The sequence below is a fragment of the Chamaea fasciata genome, unplaced genomic scaffold (assembly GCF_029207755.1).
Source record: "Chamaea fasciata isolate MVZ Bird 193981 ecotype frontalis unplaced genomic scaffold, bChaFas1.0.hap1 SCAF_15, whole genome shotgun sequence".
Taxonomy (NCBI): Eukaryota; Metazoa; Chordata; class Aves; order Passeriformes; family Sylviidae; genus Chamaea; species Chamaea fasciata.
In genome coordinates, this window is record NW_027094100.1 from 15,635,992 (window position 1) to 15,653,990 (window position 17,999).

Genomic DNA, 17,999 nt, shown 5'->3' on the forward strand with positions numbered 1-17,999 from the left:
GAAGATAGTGAAGATTCACTAGATAGACTGTTTGAACACTGGAACTTGCGCAGACATTACTTTTTATTTCCTAGATATCCCTCTCTGCCTTGAATACTCCAACCAGATAAACACAAGAACACAGAAGTGCTCTGACCATACTTTCAAAACAAAGTCCCATCTCCTCACAGATCCACTCCTCAACAGCAGCCCCAAGCAGATGCTTAAGGGCAGAGTGTAAGGACAGGGCAGGCCTATACGGTACTTCCTCCTCATACTTTCCCACCCTCCAGACATTTTTAGCTCAGGGACTTCCTGAGCAGGATGCCATTTCTACATATTTGGTAATTCTCGATGGATTTCTCTTCCATGAATTTGTGCAATTGTTCTGAGCCAGTGTAACCTTTAAATACCCACAGCACTGGCAAAATTTTACATCACTTATCTGCTGCAAATAACCACACAAACATCCTTTTGCTTGTTTTAGACCTTGCTCTTACTAATCTCGTTCGAATCCCTCGCTCCCAGTTTTCATTCCAGGGCACAGAGCGAACAACCAATCCCTACTGGTCTGTAGATCTAGGGAAGGAACCAAGTGCCTTCAGTTACTTCTAGGTTACTTGTAACAGGCTCTCTGTTTCATCTAGTTACAATCCTTCAGCATGACAAGTACCAGAGACATATCAAAGAGCATCTTGTTGACCTTTAATGTTTTACTTTCATCATCGCTTGCCAAAAAACTTACCTCTAACTCTTTGATTTTCTCTTCGGCTATTCTCTGTTTTTCTAAGAGCTGATTATGAATCACTCCTTTAGGCTGAAGAATAAACCTACAAGTGAAAAAGAAGAGACAGAAAAAGTTGGGTGCTTTTTACATCAGTGTTCACCAGCTGCACACCAGTCAAACTAGAGCCACCTCTATCAAGTGTTCAGCCTCACTCCAATGCTCTGCACAGAGACAGGAGAAATTGCCCTGACAGCAGAGCCCACCAGGCTGGCCCCAAAGGCTCCCCACCCTCACCCATGCTCCGAGAGGATGAACATGGACACACAGAGATCTCCCTCTATCATTCAGTGTCCTTGAATGATCGGGAAGCAGTTCTGGCACGCAGCCAGCAAGGGGAGTCTGTCAGCACCTTCCCTTCAAAGGGATTTAAATCAGTTGATGGCACAGAGTCAAGGAAGCCTCTTGACAGGCAAGAGCTGTTTATTAAGGGTTAGTGCTCAGAAGGTAAACAAACCCACACAATAAAACCAAAGCTTTCCACAGGGAAAGGCTGAGGGTGTTGGGGTTGCACAACCTGAAGAAGAACAGGCTCCAGGGAGATGTCCCTGCAGCTTTTCAGTGTATAAAAGGGGTTTACATGAAAGACAGAGAGAGGCTTTTTACCAGGGTCTGTCATGCCAGGCAAGGGGCAACAGTTTTAAACTGCAACAGGCCAGGGTTAGGTTGGACACGGAGGAGAAATGTTTTAGACTGATGATGGTGAGGTGCTGGCACAGGTTGTCCAAAGAAGCTGTGGCTGCTCCATCCCTGGAAGTGTCCAAGGTGAGGCTGGATACAGCTTGGAACTCTCTGGGAGAGTGGAAGGTGTCCCCGCCCACGGCAGAACCTTTCCAACCCACACCCTGCTGTGATTTGATAAAACAGAGACAGTGCTTCCAGCAGAACTCATGGAACTTCCACAGCTCCCACTTCTCAAGCCTTGCCTTTAACCCAACCCCTCAATGATCTCCAAATTTCTAGGCTTTCACCAGCCAAAGGGTTTTTTGTGAGGTGGGAAGTGGCTGTTTTTAACTGAAATTGTAGCCACTGGTTTCCACTTGTTCTGCTTTCAGTTGCCAAAGGGATTTGAAAGGTGCATCCATAACATCTGAGCCCTGCTTGCCAGCAAGCAGAAAGGTGCCTGCCTCACTCAGAGAAGCCTCTGAAGGAGCACCAGCATTCAAAGCAGCTCTCCAGCACGTGGCACTGGCATCCCACTAAGAGGTAAAGGACAACTAAGTTCAAACAAATTTTAGGAACCTTCCATGGTTGTTTTCCATCCTTCCAGACATAAAGAATGTACAAGCTGCAGATTCACCCTCTTCCCTACTTAGAAAGTCCCCCAGGGGATTTAGAAGGAGCCTCCATGGGTCATACCAACGAGGTCAAGGTCTCCTCTAGCACCAACTAGGGTCAATGTCCTCCTGCCAGGTGACAACAGCTCATGCTTCAACAGTTAAAATGAGCAGCTTTAGACAGGGCAGAATCAGAGTGCATTCCCCGTCTGCTACAGAAAAACCTGAAATCAGTTTGCAGAGTCATCTCCCACGACAAATGACATTATTAAAGTGTTTGCTCAGTGCCTGGTAAACACAAACACGGATCTGCCACTTGGCTGGAAACCCAGTGCCCTCTGCATCAGTAACCCAGCCAAAAGGAAAACTACCTGCCACACACATTCCTGAAATGCATGGGAGGAAAACTGTGGATAATTATAATAGGTTTCCAATTAAAACTCTCTTTGGGGTTGCTATTAACTGCACACAGAAGCACCTCCTCCTCCTCCCACTTCTTTCCCTGTTCCGCTTCACCTCCTCTTCTCCACAGGAACTTCCGCTACATCTTTTATGTTGCAATTTTCTCAAAGCTCTCTCACTTTTCCCCCAGTCTTGGCTCATGCTTATTGTTGGCATCATCTTTGCCCTCTGTCTGCTCCTGTTCTTACCAACACAGCTCACTCAGACTCTCTTTGTCCCCTCAATCCCCCCATCCCACCGGGAGGTGTCCCCACCATTCGTTTGCACAAGTGGTGATGGTTTGGAGTCCTGGCACACAGCAGACTGCTGAAATAACAACACAGGTGATTTGTGAAAACCAAGTTCAAGACCACCCTTCTAGGAAATAAGTTCTTTCCATTGCTGTTAGATACAGAGCCTGGATCCAGCCAGAGAAGCGGTACTATTCAGGACCACCAGCAAACACATCATTCCGATGCTCCTACCTCAGGCATACAAAACCAGAATAAAAAACATCAGCCTTCACACACACACCCTGTAAACTTAAATGTTGTCGTGATTCTGCAGTAGCTGTCATTAGTGAAAACCAAAGCTGCAAGATGCCTTCTGTACACAATGCCATCAGTCCCTTCCCACGTCACCGTTTCCCTGAGCCTGCCTGTGAATGTGAACATTTCCTGAATTATTTCCTTTTTTTGTGGGGGCAGCAAAGAAGAATACAATCCCTTCTCATTTGCTTCTCCAAATTGTACAGGAAGATTGATCATTTTGGTTTCCCTGACGTCCCTGGTCTAAAAAACAAAGTTCAACAGCAACACAGCTTGAGCAATTTTCCCCATGCTGCAGCTGGGAAGGTCCCTGCTGGGTGACAGGCACTGGGCGATCCCGACTGGCTCAGAACTGCTACAGGCACCAAAACCTCCAACAAACAACTGGCTGACTTCACTTTTATTCTGCAAATGTCAACAGCAGTCATCAGGCAAAATATCCTCCCTCCCACCCTCCTGCAATGCTCTGGCAGACATGCGACAGCAAATTAAAATTGGACGGCTGAAATTAGCACTGACGAGACTTATGCGGGCAGCTGGGCACAAATACAACCACCCCGATTTTGCCTCATATAAAACTGTGGGCTGGAACCTGTGTCCATTCACACACTTGCTCAGAAGCAGATCGGATCAGTCAGACCCTGACCTGGGCAGCAGCATCCTGCAGGTCATCACCAGTGCTGCTCAACTCAGTTGAGTTCCCTGCTGCAAGACCACGGAGCTCTCAGCCTCAAGTGCACAGGTGTCACCCCAAAGGCTGCCAAGGGCCAGGTCCTTGAAAGCTGAACTATACATCCACATCCACAGTTGACTGTGGCTTCACTTTCCAACATAAGCAGGATTCAAAAAACCCATCAGTTTTTTAGCATCTAGTTTGGGATACACACGTTATGGAGATCTTGGCCAAAGTTTTTACCTGAGGAAATAATGTGGTTTATGGCAGCACTTGGAAAAAGCAGAAGTTTGTTCTGCTCATTAGGTAAGAAGTGCTGCAGGGCACTTGAAGTAAACCAGAATTTAAATTTAATCTAAATTTCAATTTTCCGATTACCCTAAGTAATACATCAACTTGATGATTTTTAGGTTTTTTCCTCACCAAGCTGGAGAAATAGGGCAGCATCATTCTGCTGCCTGGTTTCAGTTAGATGTGGCTATTTTATGTACAGATTTTCAAGCTCATGAAAGAAGCATGGTACGTTCTGACGACTTAAGTCTTCCCTGAGAGAGTTTGTGAACAAACCTTTCAAGCACATGAAGTTAATCCAGTGCCTGGAAGTTCACCACCAGCGGAGAGCTGGCCCCATATGAGAGTCACCGAACCAAGGAGCCCGTTTCTGCTCAGCAGGTGACACAGCTAATACTGACCCAAGAGCTGCCTTAACAGCTCTGCTGGAGTCCATGGGAGGCTCCAAGCCCCCAGGGTTTGTGTGCTGAACTGGCATGGGGTTTAAGCACTGCTAATCCACAGAAGACAAGCAGCAAACCAAGTCTTCTCCAGACACCAGAGTTCGCCCGTATCCGCCTGCTCTCAGTGAAGCGTCACAGCAAACACTCACAGGCCTGTCAAACATGACACCTACACTATCAAACATGAAACAGTGATTCAGAAACATGTTCAGCACCGAAGTGGCAATTACAAAGCTTAGTAACAATCACCTCTTCACACGGGAACTTTTTCACTGCTGTTAAATTAACACCAGAAATACCTGGGTCAGAATGGACAAGTTCACCCCATCTCTCCTGGTCACCCATTTCAAAGAGAATGGCTACTAAAAACAGAACAGGACTTGCTAATAATTTTTCCAGTGTTCCATAGATTATGGTGAAAACTCAAACCAAACCAAAGAAAACTAGAAGTGAAAGCTGCAGAGGAGGAGGGTCCCTGAGGACAGCAGTGTTCAGTCAAACCTGGGCTGCCAACAAGAACAGCTCCATGGAGCAGAGCCAAGCGCTTGCCAATCGACTGCACCTACATGCTCGGCCTCCCAGTGACTGCTGGTTCTCAAGTGCAACACAAGAACAAAAATAGTGCACAAGGGAACTGAAAGAGAAACCTCGCTCTAAATATTCCCACTTGTTTCTATTTTTCCTCCCTTTGCTAGCTCCACACCAGGAATTTTGTTTCCCTAAGGCAGAGAAAGTGGTTTATATACACCCTCTGAGGCTGCTGATTTCTTTCTGAAGGGATCTCTTACCCCTACACAATTCTATTTCAATAATTCATAATTCTTCTATTATAATTTTCATTTGATCAGTGTTTGTATTGCACTCCCTGATGCTCTGGCCCAAATGGCCCTTGGACTCTGGTCAGGTCAGCAGTGCTGCCCACTTCATCATCTGTCTGCTCCTTTGTGTCACACATACACACCCACAAAGTGATGACGGTCCAGTGTAAGTAATTCCATAACTCAGCCTGTTTGCACCAAAATGTACTGTTTACTTGACTTTGAGACATAGTATTAGATTCTGAAAGATTCAACTCTTAATGAATGAGGTTATGGAGATGTTTGTTCAGCACATGCCACTCTTCATTATGACATACAAGTCATTAAAGTTATTAAAGGTGGAGTCACAGTGATGCTCATAGTTCAGGTTTTCCATGAAGAATCCCTACTTTCAATTACTTGCAACTGCAACAGACTTCAGCCTTTACAGCTGGAGCTCTCAGGGGCAGGCGGCTGTCCTGGGCATGAGCAGCCTCTCCTCTGCCCCGGGAGTTAGGAAACGTGGTCGCAGCGTTTCTCCTGCCTGCCTTGGCTGTGCTCAAGTATTCAAACCAGGAGGGAAGGAGCCCCACAACAGGCCATAGGAACCCCTCACAAACAGTCTGCAAAGAAGCTCTTCCTGCTTGGCTCCACACAGATCCCTGCAAGAATCAGGGTAGCAGGGGAAGCCTCAGCTTTTCCCCTGCCAAGATGGATACACAGCTCTCTGCCTAATTCCAGACAGAGACAATTTTACAGGTACATATGTCCAGTGTTCTTTTGCCAGAATAATGATGAATGGCAGATCTGTAAGTCCATTCACCTGGCTCCCAGTTCACACAAAGAGTCACTGTAACTTCAGCTACATGGTTCTCATTCCATTTGGGAAACTCTCCACAAAAACTGAAAAGAAAACAAACAACTTTGCGCAAAGCCCTAACATTATTTTAACGTGTTTACTGTATTTCTAAACAACCTAACATGTTGTGGTATATCACAGCAGTGTTTACATGGAATGTCCTGCACCTTGAAACCAAGTGCTTGCATTAGACCACTCTGTGAGAAAGGTTTGGCTAAGCCCAGTCAAGCCTTTAACTATTTAAAGATGCTTTTTAATTCTGAATTTGCACTGCTGTTCAAGCTTTGAGCAGACTCAGTAGGGGATTACTGCATTTTACATACTGTGCAAAGCCAATGGAATAAAGGCTTCCAAGGAGCTGATCCCAAGCAATCTAGCTTGACTGATCCAAAACCAGCTGTGCAGAACTGCCAGCACCCAGTTTGTCCTCTTCTACTCTCATAGGATTTGCTGGTGCTTCTGTAAATGATTCTTTATGCAGTTCATACCAGGCACAGTTTATACCTCTCCAAATTCCAGTTTTAGTCACCCTAGATGAATTACCCAGTTCCAAACAAGACAGGGAAGCAATTGAAAAAAAAAAAAAAAAATAGAAGAAAAATCATCACTAATTATAGTTTGTGCTGCCATCCTTCATGTCTAAGGGTTTCACATTTTTTCAGCCTGATTTTGAATTTCCCATCAACAGATCATATGCCTTAACTAGAGCTGGCTCAGAACAGATGGAGTTTGAACAGATGAGTTGAAGCTTTTCCTATGTTTGCATTTATTTTAGTGGTCGGTTGTCTCACTGGGTCACCTCGATATAGCTGACCCTCACTATCCCCCCGCCCACATACCTTAAAGCAAAACAAATCCCGCAGCTTATGTCAGGAGGATTATACACGAACACATTCCAAGGAGCAGAAGTTTATAGTTCACATGATATTTTCCTGCTGCTCTCGGAGAGGTGGATGAGCACCAGGAGCTGTTTGGGCAGGAGACAGCCCCAGTGGGCAGCACAACCTGTGCACAGCCAGCCTGACACACCGGAGCATGCTGAGACCGGGATTAGCGGCGCTGGACGTCGGCCAAACCGCGTCTTAAGCAGGCTCCAACAAGGGTAACTTTTACTCAGATGAACGTTTGTAAGCCATAAACCTATTTACTCTAAGGAGCTAAAGGATTTGAACAAAGCATTCCACGCCATTCTCTTCCTCAAACCTTGGCAGGGGCTGGCCCGACGCGCCCAGCCCCACGCAGAGGTTTGGGCTGCACTTCAGGCCGTGTTTACATTGAGCTTTCACTTTTTTGGGGGGCATCTCTCAATAGCTGCAGCATATTACATTACCTCAAGCCAAGATAGTAACACAGCTTGCAAACAGCAGTTTCTGCATTGCCAGACACTTAACTAGATGGTAGATTTATACCATTGTTCATGCTTGGTTCTTTAAAAAAAGACATCAGGAATATACCTCTAAGTGTGTATTAAATATAGCACAACCCAAAATAAGAAAATAGTACTGTGGTCTGCTTTTAATGAGCATCATGCATTCTTCTTGAAGGCTCAATTGACATAAATGGAATTTAAAAAAAAAAAAAAAGAAAAAGGCAAGCAAATGCCTCCTCTCTATCATAGAGGAATTCATAACATTTGAGATTAAATCCATGTGGGAAAACACTGCAGGAACAACAGCAGTTTGTGCAATTGAAATCCCCACGAGTCGTTCTTCTTCACTATATTCCTGATTTAGTGGTTTTGTCTTCTAATTTTGTTTTCATATCATTTGATAGTAGCAATGATGAGCTGTGGCTTATTTAAGCCAAGGGAACTCAGATGACTACAACATGCCAACCACACATGCACCTCAAATAGATTTTTTGCAGTCTGGGTTGTACCAGATTTGAAAGTTGCAAGAAGCAGAAAACAGAAACAATTTTTCCAATAATAGGAAGTCAAGATCCATTTCTAAAATCTGCTCTATTTTTAAGAATTCCCAACAAATTCCTATGGAAGAATGCTTAACAAAAAAAAAAAAAATTAAAACTACAACACCACGTGGACATGCACCAAAGAAAACAAACAAGCAAACACTGGTGTAAGCACCCTGGTAAATAATCCTGAAGACATTGCTATTTTAATTTTTTTCTTACTGATAAATATTCTGTGATCAGAAAGGTGAACTTAGCAGCAGCAAATAAAGTGACATGAAAACACTGCTATGTTCTGACAGGCAAACTTATGCCCTTCTCAGCAGCAACCCTTCCCTAAGAACCTGTACAGGAAAACTAGCAAAATCAGGATCCATCCTTTTTGAAAAGCAAAATCCATTCACAGTTGCAAGAGGGGAAAAGAAAAAAAGAAAAAAGCTTTCTGCCCTGCCAGGGAGGAAACCTTTGAAATGCAAAGTGAGGGGGAAGACTCAGCTTGTGGATAAACAGCACAGTCTTGGCTTCTGCACATCCCAAATCCTGCTACAACAAAGCGTCAAAGCACTACAGAAAACATCACAGCAGTGGACACTAAGATAACAGAGCCAAAAGAATTCAAGCATAACACTAATAGATAGATATTTCTGGACTCTGCAGTTAAATTAGCTAGCACTAAAACAACCACACTGCTGTGTCCTAATCAGCAAGAACATACTTCTTAGAATCACCATCTGTGGAACGAAATAGGCTGGCTGATGTTTTTGAAAATCTTTTCTTCGCAGAAAGCCTGATTTTAATTTGTGTATGTGTGTGTGTGTGTGTGTGTGTGTGTGTGTGTGTTAAATGGGCTGAAACATTCTGTTAATTCAGCAAATAGTTTTGGAGAAAACAAAGTAAGAATTCAAGACAGAAGTTGTCTTGCATTTGGTTTAAGACTTCATGCAGCACTTTGGTTCTTGCATCTCCGAATTAAACTTGTGTAAAATGGAGTTCTCGAGCCATGGGATTGGTTTCCTCATATTTAATTCAGTGTTTTAATGCAAGGGCCATGAATGAACCTCTCCTTCTTTCAGGCTTTGAACAGGTGACAAGGCCAGGATGTTCAGACTTAGATCTCTCATTTGTTTTAAGGCTGTTCCACTGAAATTTATATCTTATGCTGACATTTACATCCCAGCTCAGAGACTGACTGGGCAGCTCCATCTGACAGCTGTGGGCTCTGAGTACCCTGTCACACCCTGTCCTGCAGGCTGAATGAACATCCACTGACTCCACACCTGGAAAGGCATCTCCAAGCAAGACAGGAATACAGCAGGGACCCTCCCAGTACTCCTTAGGGCCAGTGATCTGCCCATTCTTCCCTGCTGCAGGAAAGCCACATCCTCTGTGCTAAACCAAACAGCCCTGTATTCTGAAAGAAGTGTTCCAGCATTCAGTGTTTCTCCAGGGACTCTCACTCTTGATTCCAAAATTTTCTTCAGGAAATGGGGGAAAAAGTTTCAGAATACAGTACTTTAAATCCACTAAATATTAAAATAAATGGAAGTTCCTTGCTGTTTCAGAACACCAGAGTGACATTTTAAGCGCTTGGAAAACTTCAGAAATCAGTCAGTCATATCCCATAATGGTTTTGCAAAGTCATTTGGCACAGCAAGTCACAAAAGCAGGAGCAGTGTAAGCTCCTCAGAACATTTAATACTTGTCTAGCATATCTCCAAAGAGAACTCTGAGCCACTGAAGCAAGAGATGGGCAGTATTTGAGAGAGAGCTCAGCTTCCCTCTCTCTAGAGGCAGGGACAAAGCCAAGGTGCCTTTGACCCACAGGGGTCCAACCTGCAAGTGCTGCCCTGAAGAGTGCAGGCCTCCTGAAGGCTCTGGCATTTCCATGACAGCACATTGCCCCTGGCTCACAGCACATCAAACTCCCTCTTCTAGAAACGAGGGCAGCCTGCAGGAGCACTCAGTCTCCCTTCTGACCCTTGTTCTTCCCGGTTTAGATTTCATTTCAAGTTTACTCAGGTAGCTCCTTCCTCTCGTGTTGTCTAGGTAACAGGTAGGGAAAAAGTTAGGGATAAGGAAAAGAATGGAACAGACTTGTGTGAATGTCACAGTCCTAGTCCCAATAGAAAAATGTTCCTAAAGAGTTAAATGTCCCCAGGCAAGGGAGACAAGCAAGAGGAAAAGCTGCATTGCTAATCTTCTATCAGAACACCCACGCAGTAGGTGGGGGACTATAACCAACAGATTTATTTCCAGTAGGGATAAGTGAAAGACCTATTTTTATTTTAAATTAGCTATTATTTTTATTGAAAGACCCTTGTTTCTGCTGCTTATGTATTTTACAAACACTGACTTAGCAGACGTGTCCAAGCTCTCTGCCCAAAGCTGATTCTTTAAAGAAAGGCAGCTGTTTCCTAGAATGGGGCAGATAGACATCTTGCACACAAGCCATGGAAAGCTTCTCTTCTCTGACGTTTCAGTATTGCATGGAGAAATTATGTGGAGCAGCAGGGCAGAAGAGCTATAACTGGACCAAGATATCCAGGAGATTACAAATAAGCAGCCCTGGGCAGCAGGAATAAGATCAAGAACTAAGCGGGGGCAGGGCAGTGGGGAAGGAATGTGTTTGGAAATCAGATGACAGTTGGAAAAGGAGCCTGTGCCCAAGAGAACAAGCTCCCTTTCTGAGCTGGAACCAAATCCAGGAGTCTAGATTCCCACTCTCTCACTACTGCCAGCAGTAACCAAGAAGTCCATGGACCAGCTGTGCTCCCCCTCACACTCTTAACCAGGACGGGGATGACAACCAACTCCTGCCCCTTACTTCATCACAGGCAGCAGCACAGAAAACTTCTGCATCACCCCTGCCTGCATCATTCTCATTTTTGCTTTCTATGACAGCTCTCTAAAAAGATCTTGCAAACTTTTACAGGCCCACTCACACCTAACAACACTGTGAAGATCATTGTTCAGGCTGCAACAAAAGTGAGCAGTTCAAAATCAGGAAAAACCTGAAGTAACAACCAATTGTGTGATGGAAAACCTTTAGGCTTACGCCCACATGGCCTTTGGTTCCTCACACACCAGCTCCCAACAGCTCGTTCAATGGGCAGCAGCAGCAGTGCTCAAGCAGCTGGACACAAATTTTGTTTTCTTCACGGCTCAGTGCCTGATTGAACCTCTCCACACGCCAGACTCACTGTGGAAAATAAATCCTCCTTTTTCCAACAGCTACATGGAGGAACTTTAGGTTTATAAACCACATATTGGCCAGAAAGCAACATGCTGGTCCCTGGGACTGGTGTCAGCACCTGTCAGATCCTGGGCAGCCGGGCTCCAGCCCCAGCCTTCCCATGGAGAAGCCACTCGGATTTCACACACCAGCCTATAGTTAGCAACTGAACCATCAAGGTTAAGCCCTGGGTGTCCTTCAGCTCTTTGTGAGATTTTTGACATGTGAGCAGGAAGCACAGGGCAGCTGCTGTGCTCTGTGCTGGCAGAATGGAACACCTCACACACACACACACAGAGGGTGAAAATGCAGCTCCTGCAGCTTTACAGGGATGTGAGCCTCCTTTGGGGGTTCAGGAAAGAGCTCACTGACCGTGTCTCATTTTCAAACAGAACCACGGATCACAGTAAAAGCAAGAATGCATTTAAATCCAAGGAATCATCAAGAATGTTTAATTCTCTCTCAGGTTTGTCCAGCATATGGTTCAGCCACCGAAAACCTGAACCACTCTTTAAAAAACAATTAAAAATTCAAAATCATGTTACCACAGCTGTCCCACAAAATACTGTAATGGCACAAAGTCATTTTACAGGGACAGCTGCAATAACATGTTATGCTTGCAGAAAATCTTGAGCCAAAAGTTGTGCTAAAGTATTTGCTTGATTTTTACTTATATTTTCTCTTTTAAATGTTCTCCCATTAGCTGTACAAGTAAACTGATGATAAAGCAATATCAAACCAAAACTGACTGTCTATTTTGGCGCAGCATGAAAAAACTGCAGCACTCTCCTCCCTGCGCCCCACACCAAGTGCCAGACATTTTTCTTCTGTAAATAAGGATCTTGTCCAGGTTATGGGCTAGAAGAATGTAAAGGGAAAGGTCTGAAATATTCAGACAGAATTCTGAAGCTTAAACTTTCAGCATAGTTCTCAAAGCAACAGGATGATATCAGTTCACAAATAGCTTAAGCAGAAGTCCAGCACAGTGGTAGCTGTCTCAGGCTACGTAAGGGCCCTTCCAAAGGAGTATGAAGTAACAGAACTGAAATGTATTTGGCAGGATGCCACCACCCAGATGAGATCCCAGCCTCAGGGGTACGTACAGTACACAGCAATTCATCAGCTCATACTATGTGGCACTGACATTTCTTCTGTCAAACCAAAAATAGCTTTAGCAAAAGTAAACGGAGCCCCACACGTGGAGCTCAGCAAGGCCTCGCCATGTCACACAAACTGCAATATTTCCCCCAAAAAAATTAAAAAAAACCAAGCGGAGGAACAACAAATGGAACTTTCACATTCATCGGAAGAAGACTCAGGATAGGGGTTCAGAAAATAAAAACATAACTGCTTTCCAAGTAGCACAGAAGGAAGTACCCAACCAGGCAGGCCTCCTCCCAGGATGCAGCACATCACCACAGTTCCTCAAGCCTTAAAATTCCACGAAGACCTGGAGTATCTTGTCCCACAGCAGGGTGTGTGCTAGCCCCTTGCATACAGCTCGTCCACCCAAGCTGCAGGAAAAACACAGAAAGCCTAGCAGAGGCCAGATTTTAAGTAGCAGCTTGGATGAGTTAGAGCACAGGAACAGAAGCACAAAACCTACTTCAAGAATTTAGTTATTCAAGCAGAAGAACCCTGATAATCAGAGTTAACAGTGACACCAACCTCCACCCTTCCTGGATAAAGGAAACCCTTTAGAGCTCCAGTATTTCCATGCCGGACTATGCAAATGAAATTAGGACATCACAAATATGCCTTTTGTGGCCAAACTCATGTCCATGCAGGACATCTGCTAGTCCACAGAACATGGCTTCTACATCCAGAAGAACCACAGTGACCACCTCCTCTGTTCCCCAGTGGAACACAAGATGACACACTGCCCTTGGATTTTAAGTCCTGCTCAAGGATTGCTTTTTAGCCTGTTTTGCCAAAAGCCCAAATTTCAGCAATAAATTCTCTGCTAGGGGTGGGCAGAGTGGTCTCCAGGAAGTTCCTCATGTACTTGGCGCAAGCTCTCTGCACTAGGAAGTGACACAAATCACACCAGAGCATCGCTGCCAATTGGCAGGGCAGCTTCAGCCCCACAGTCAGGACATGCAGGGCTCACAGAAACACCCTGTCAAGCTTAGGCAGGGAAAAAAAAAAAAAAAAAAAAAGAATGAATGAGCAGCATTCAGAAGAAGAGCACTCTCTTAATCTGTATTTGCACAGCGACTAATACAACAAAGCCCATGAAGAGTTCAGTTTTTAAACAATATCACAATGCAAATATTTCCCTGCTGGCGCCTCTGCCAGCCCCGAGGAGCTGGAGCTGCCAGCCCTGCCTCACACCTGTCTGCTCATGGAGAGGAAAGGAAGAGGGGACTCCCCAGAAGACTGGGGCTCCTGCAGACAGGAAGGGTAGATGGTTTAGCACATCAAAAAGGTGTCTTGCTCCTAAGGAGGAGGCAGAAGCAGAAAGCAGGACAATGCACTTCAGACCACCATGAAATAACACCTGCTTCCCACACCTGATTCACAGGCAGGATCATTTAACGATAAAGACCAACACTCCCACATTTCTAAAGTACCTTGAGGGACTTCTCCAGTCCAAAAGCACTCTGGACTTTCAAATTTTGAAAGAGCTTTAGAAAAATATGTTGACTCCAGAATTATCTTTTACTCTTCACCTGTCTGCTCTGTGACAAAGGCAAACAGAAAAAAAAAGCCTTTTGAGACATCTCATGACTACTCCAAACACAAGTGTTTGCTACATCTACAGCCTCCCTGGGTCAACCAGCCACCTCTTGCAAGAGACCAGAATCTGTCTCTTTTTGATGCCACCAAACCCAACATTTAATGCACCTACTTGGAAAAGTTTGTTTAGTGGGAACCCTGTCACTCTGAACAGCTCCATTAGCCTGGGTACAACTCCCCTGAAAACTCTCAGCAAGATGCAAAGTACACACCACTCCTGCCACCTCCCCACAGTCGGGTCTGGAGACTGTGTGGGCTGACAGATCAGGGCACTTAAAGTCTGACCTGGCTCCCTGCTCAGTCCTGTGATCACCCACTTTGACAAGAAGAAGGTGGGGTAAACAGGGTGGGGAAGAGGTCGATACAATCACCCCTTTTGGCAGCAATCAGAGCAGATCCAGTATTTCACAAACCACATCCCGAGTTGGGCAGTCATCGCTGTTACCCAACTCACATGAGACAAAATCCTGTTTCTCAAATCAGAAAGGCAGGAATCTGCTGTGATATTTGTCAAGCAAGCACATGTTTCAGATTTGAAACCACTTTATATGGCAAGCCCACTCTGTCTAAAGACCACCTTATAGGGTCTTCTATCAGAGGCTGCTGAAATCCCACCAAAGTGCACTGCAGAAATTAATCAGAACACCTCAGTCTGGTTTAAGGTATTTCTTTTGACCCCTACGAGCTTTATGTTCACTTCCAAGGGTTTGAAAACAATCCAAACAATGACATTAGATCCATCCCCTGGCATGACACTGCAAAGGGCATTTCTGTAAAACATCTGTACCAGCAAAGCCCTCAGCACAGCAGCTATGCACAGGGGGTTTTCAAGGAGTTTGACACAAACTGCATTGGAAATGTCTGACGTTGGGCAGGTCTGTGAGGGCTTTCTCACAAATGCCATTTGGCATTAGAGCACTGCTCTGACAGCTGAAATGACAAACTCCCCAGAGGTACCAGAGGACAGCATCAAAGCCAGGACCTGAGCCAGCAAGCAAAACCACACCAAGCCAATACAATTTGTAACAGCCCTTCTTGGAGGCAGCCAGTACCTAACCCCAAGAAGTAAATAACCCTCACTGCATTCACGGGCAGATTGTTGAAATGAAAAATGAAACACAATGGAAAAAGGAAACAAGTGAATGTGCTGACAAAGAGCTGATGTGCTCTTTGTGAAGGGGGAAGCCTCCTGCCCAGGGCTGCAGCCTGGAGGCTTCAGAGAGACTCAGGTTGGGGGTCTCAAAATCACACAATCAGTGAGGTTGTGAGACAGCTCTGAGGTCACTGAGTGCAACCTATGACCCAACACCACCTTGTCAACTAGATCATGGCATTAAGGGCCATGTCCAGTCTTTCCTTAAACGCCTTCAGGGATGGTGACTTCACCACCTCCCTGGGCAGCCCCTTCCAATGTTTAATCACCCTTTCTGTGAAGAAATTCTTCCTAATGACCTCCCCCGGTGCAGTTTAGGACTATGTCCTCTCATCGCTTGTTACCTGGGAGAAGGGCCTGACAAACACTTAGCTCCACTCTCCAGTCAGGAAGTTTAAGAAACCAAGAAGGTTCCCCTCGAGCCTCTTCTTCTCCACGCTGAGACCCCACAGCTCCTCCAGCCAGTCCTTGTGCTCCAGGCCCTTCTCCAGCTGCATTATCCTTCTCTGGACACGCTCCAGCCCCTCAGTGTCCCTCCCGAATTGAGGGGCCCCTCTCCCAGAGCCGGCTGTCCCCGCTCCGGCCCATACTCACATCCGCCCCACGCCCTCGTACATGCGGGTCTCGTCCACCAGCATCATCACCTCCGTGTCCGTGAGGTGCGCGTGCTTCTTGGTCTTGGTGAGCTGCTCGATCTGCAGGTCGGCCAGTTTCACCTTCTGCTGCGTGTCCATCACCTTGGCCTGCAGCTCCGTGAAGGCCTGGCCGGGGACAGCGCGGGGTGAGGAGCGCCGGGGGCACGGCCGGCCCGGGCTGCGGGCACCAGGGGACCGGCCGGCCACGCCGGGACACGGACAAGGGGGTGGGAGGAGACACATGTTGGGCAGGACACACAGTGGAAGGCTGGGACACGAGCAGGGAGCACACATGCACAAGGGACACACGGGCGGGGGGGCTCGTACCTTCTTCAGCTCCAGATCCACGGGCGCCGCCATCTTCTCCGCGCACCGCGCATGCGCGGGGGGCGGGGCAATCGGGGCCCCACCCGCGGGTGGGAGGCGCTGTGGGACCGGGACCGGCACCGGGACCCACCGGGCCGGGGGCTGCTGTGGGACCGGCACCGGCACCGGGACCCACCGGGCTGGGGCTGCTGTGGGACCGGCACCGGGACCCACCGTGCTGGGGGCTGCTGTGGGACCGGGACCAGCACCGGCACCCACCGGGCCGGGGGCTGCTGTGGGACCGGGACCAGCGCCGGCACCCACCGGGCCGGCCGGGGGCTGCTGTGGGACCGGCCCCGGCGCCCACCGGGCCGGGGTCTCCCGTGCGGGCTCCTCGGGCCAGGCCGTGCCCTGCGGTGCGCTCGCGGCCCGGCTGCCCCGGCGGCGTCGTGGGCCCGAGAGCGGCTGGCCGGGCCGGCCCCGCCCGCGTGTCCCCGGCCCGGGCCGGGCTGACAGCGCTGCGCGGTCTTGGGAGAAGAGCCGGAGCGGCCAGAGGGGTAGAACCATCCCTGCCTTAGCTGGGAATCATAGAATGTTAAAGAGCTGGAAAGGAACTTAAAGATCATTTCATCCCAAGTCCCCCCTGCCATGGGCAGGGACACCTTCCACTATCCCTGGTTGCCCCATGCCCCATCTAACCTTGCCTTGGACATTCCCAGGGATGGGGCAGCCACACCCACTCTGGGCAATCTGTTCCCATCCCTTACCACCCTCACAATAAAGACTTCCTTCCATATGTCTAACCTAAATTTTCCTTCTTCCAATTTGTGCCTATAATTTCTTGTCCTGTCACTTACAGTTCCTGGTGAAGAGTCCCTCTCTGGCTTCAGACATGGATTGGTTGCAATGTGTTCTCCACTCAACCATTTCTTCACCAGAACAGCCCCAGCTCTCAGTCTGTCTGCATTGGGAAGATGTTCCCCTCCTCTTACCAAATTTGTGGCTTCTTTTGGACTTGCTCCGGCAGTTCCATGCTGTTCTTATGCTGGAGACACCAGAACTGTACATGGTAGAGAGAAGAATCACCTTTGGCCTGCTGGCCATGCTCCTTTGGATGCAGCCCAGGATTCTGTTGGTTTCTCTCTGCCTCAAGGCTCTCTAGCAAAGCCACCAACTCCCCCGCTCTCACTTCCCCCCAGGGAACACGGAAGAATTGCTTCGGAGGTTATTTTTACTGCAAAGTAAAGAATCATTCCTGACCCACTGTATGAAGTGATGCTTGCTGGAATGACCTCAGCTCCAGGAACCTGCAATCACCCTAAGAACAGCTGGGAGTCCTTTCAAGGTAGGTGTGAGTCCACCTCTGGTTTTTTTGTTGTTTTGTTTTTTGTTTGTTTGGGGTTTTTTTTTGGTCAAATCATAGAACCATCATAATACTGTTTGGTCAGAAGGGACCTTTTGGATAATCCAGTCCACCTTCCCATGGACCAGGTTGCTCAGAGCCACCTTCAGTCTGGCCTTGAATACCTACAGGTGTGGGGCAGTCACAGCTTCTGTGCCAGGTTCTAAATGACAAATGCTGGCTTTAAACCAGGGACCATTCCCATTTGAATGGATCAGTGGCCAGAGTGGCTTTATTCATTCTGGAGATACCTTTGCTTGGTGAGCAGACATACAAACATCACACTCCTCCCAAAACACCAGCAGGCAAAGATGAAGAAAATCTCCGAGATAATCCACAGGGGGCCAAGCTGGGATAGATCCTGTCCCCAGCTCTCCAAGGATGGCACAAGCTGATCCAGCAGGCCTGACCACAACTCAGGATCTCTGCTGCTGGTGGCAGTACCCCACCAGCATGGAATTGCTGCTGAATGCAGCCGTCAGAATTTCGACTCTTTTCCACCTCCATGATTAAATTAACAACCCATGCG

General features: G+C 47.1%; 1 protein-coding gene across 1 annotated transcript in view; it reads right to left on the reverse strand.

Annotated features, from left to right (window-relative positions):
• PFDN1 (prefoldin subunit 1) overlaps positions 1–16,184 on the reverse strand; it is a 31,837-nt gene extending 15,653 nt beyond the window's left edge. The window contains exons 1-3 of the mRNA XM_066197601.1: positions 16,090–16,184; positions 15,722–15,888; positions 725–809 (exon numbers count right to left, since the gene is read on the reverse strand). Of these exons, the coding sequence (XP_066053698.1) occupies positions 725–809; positions 15,722–15,888; positions 16,090–16,122 (285 nt within the window). The 5' untranslated portion in view covers positions 16,123–16,184. The remainder of the gene's footprint in view (positions 1–724; positions 810–15,721; positions 15,889–16,089) is intronic.
• Between the last annotated feature and the right edge of the window lie 1,815 nt (positions 16,185–17,999).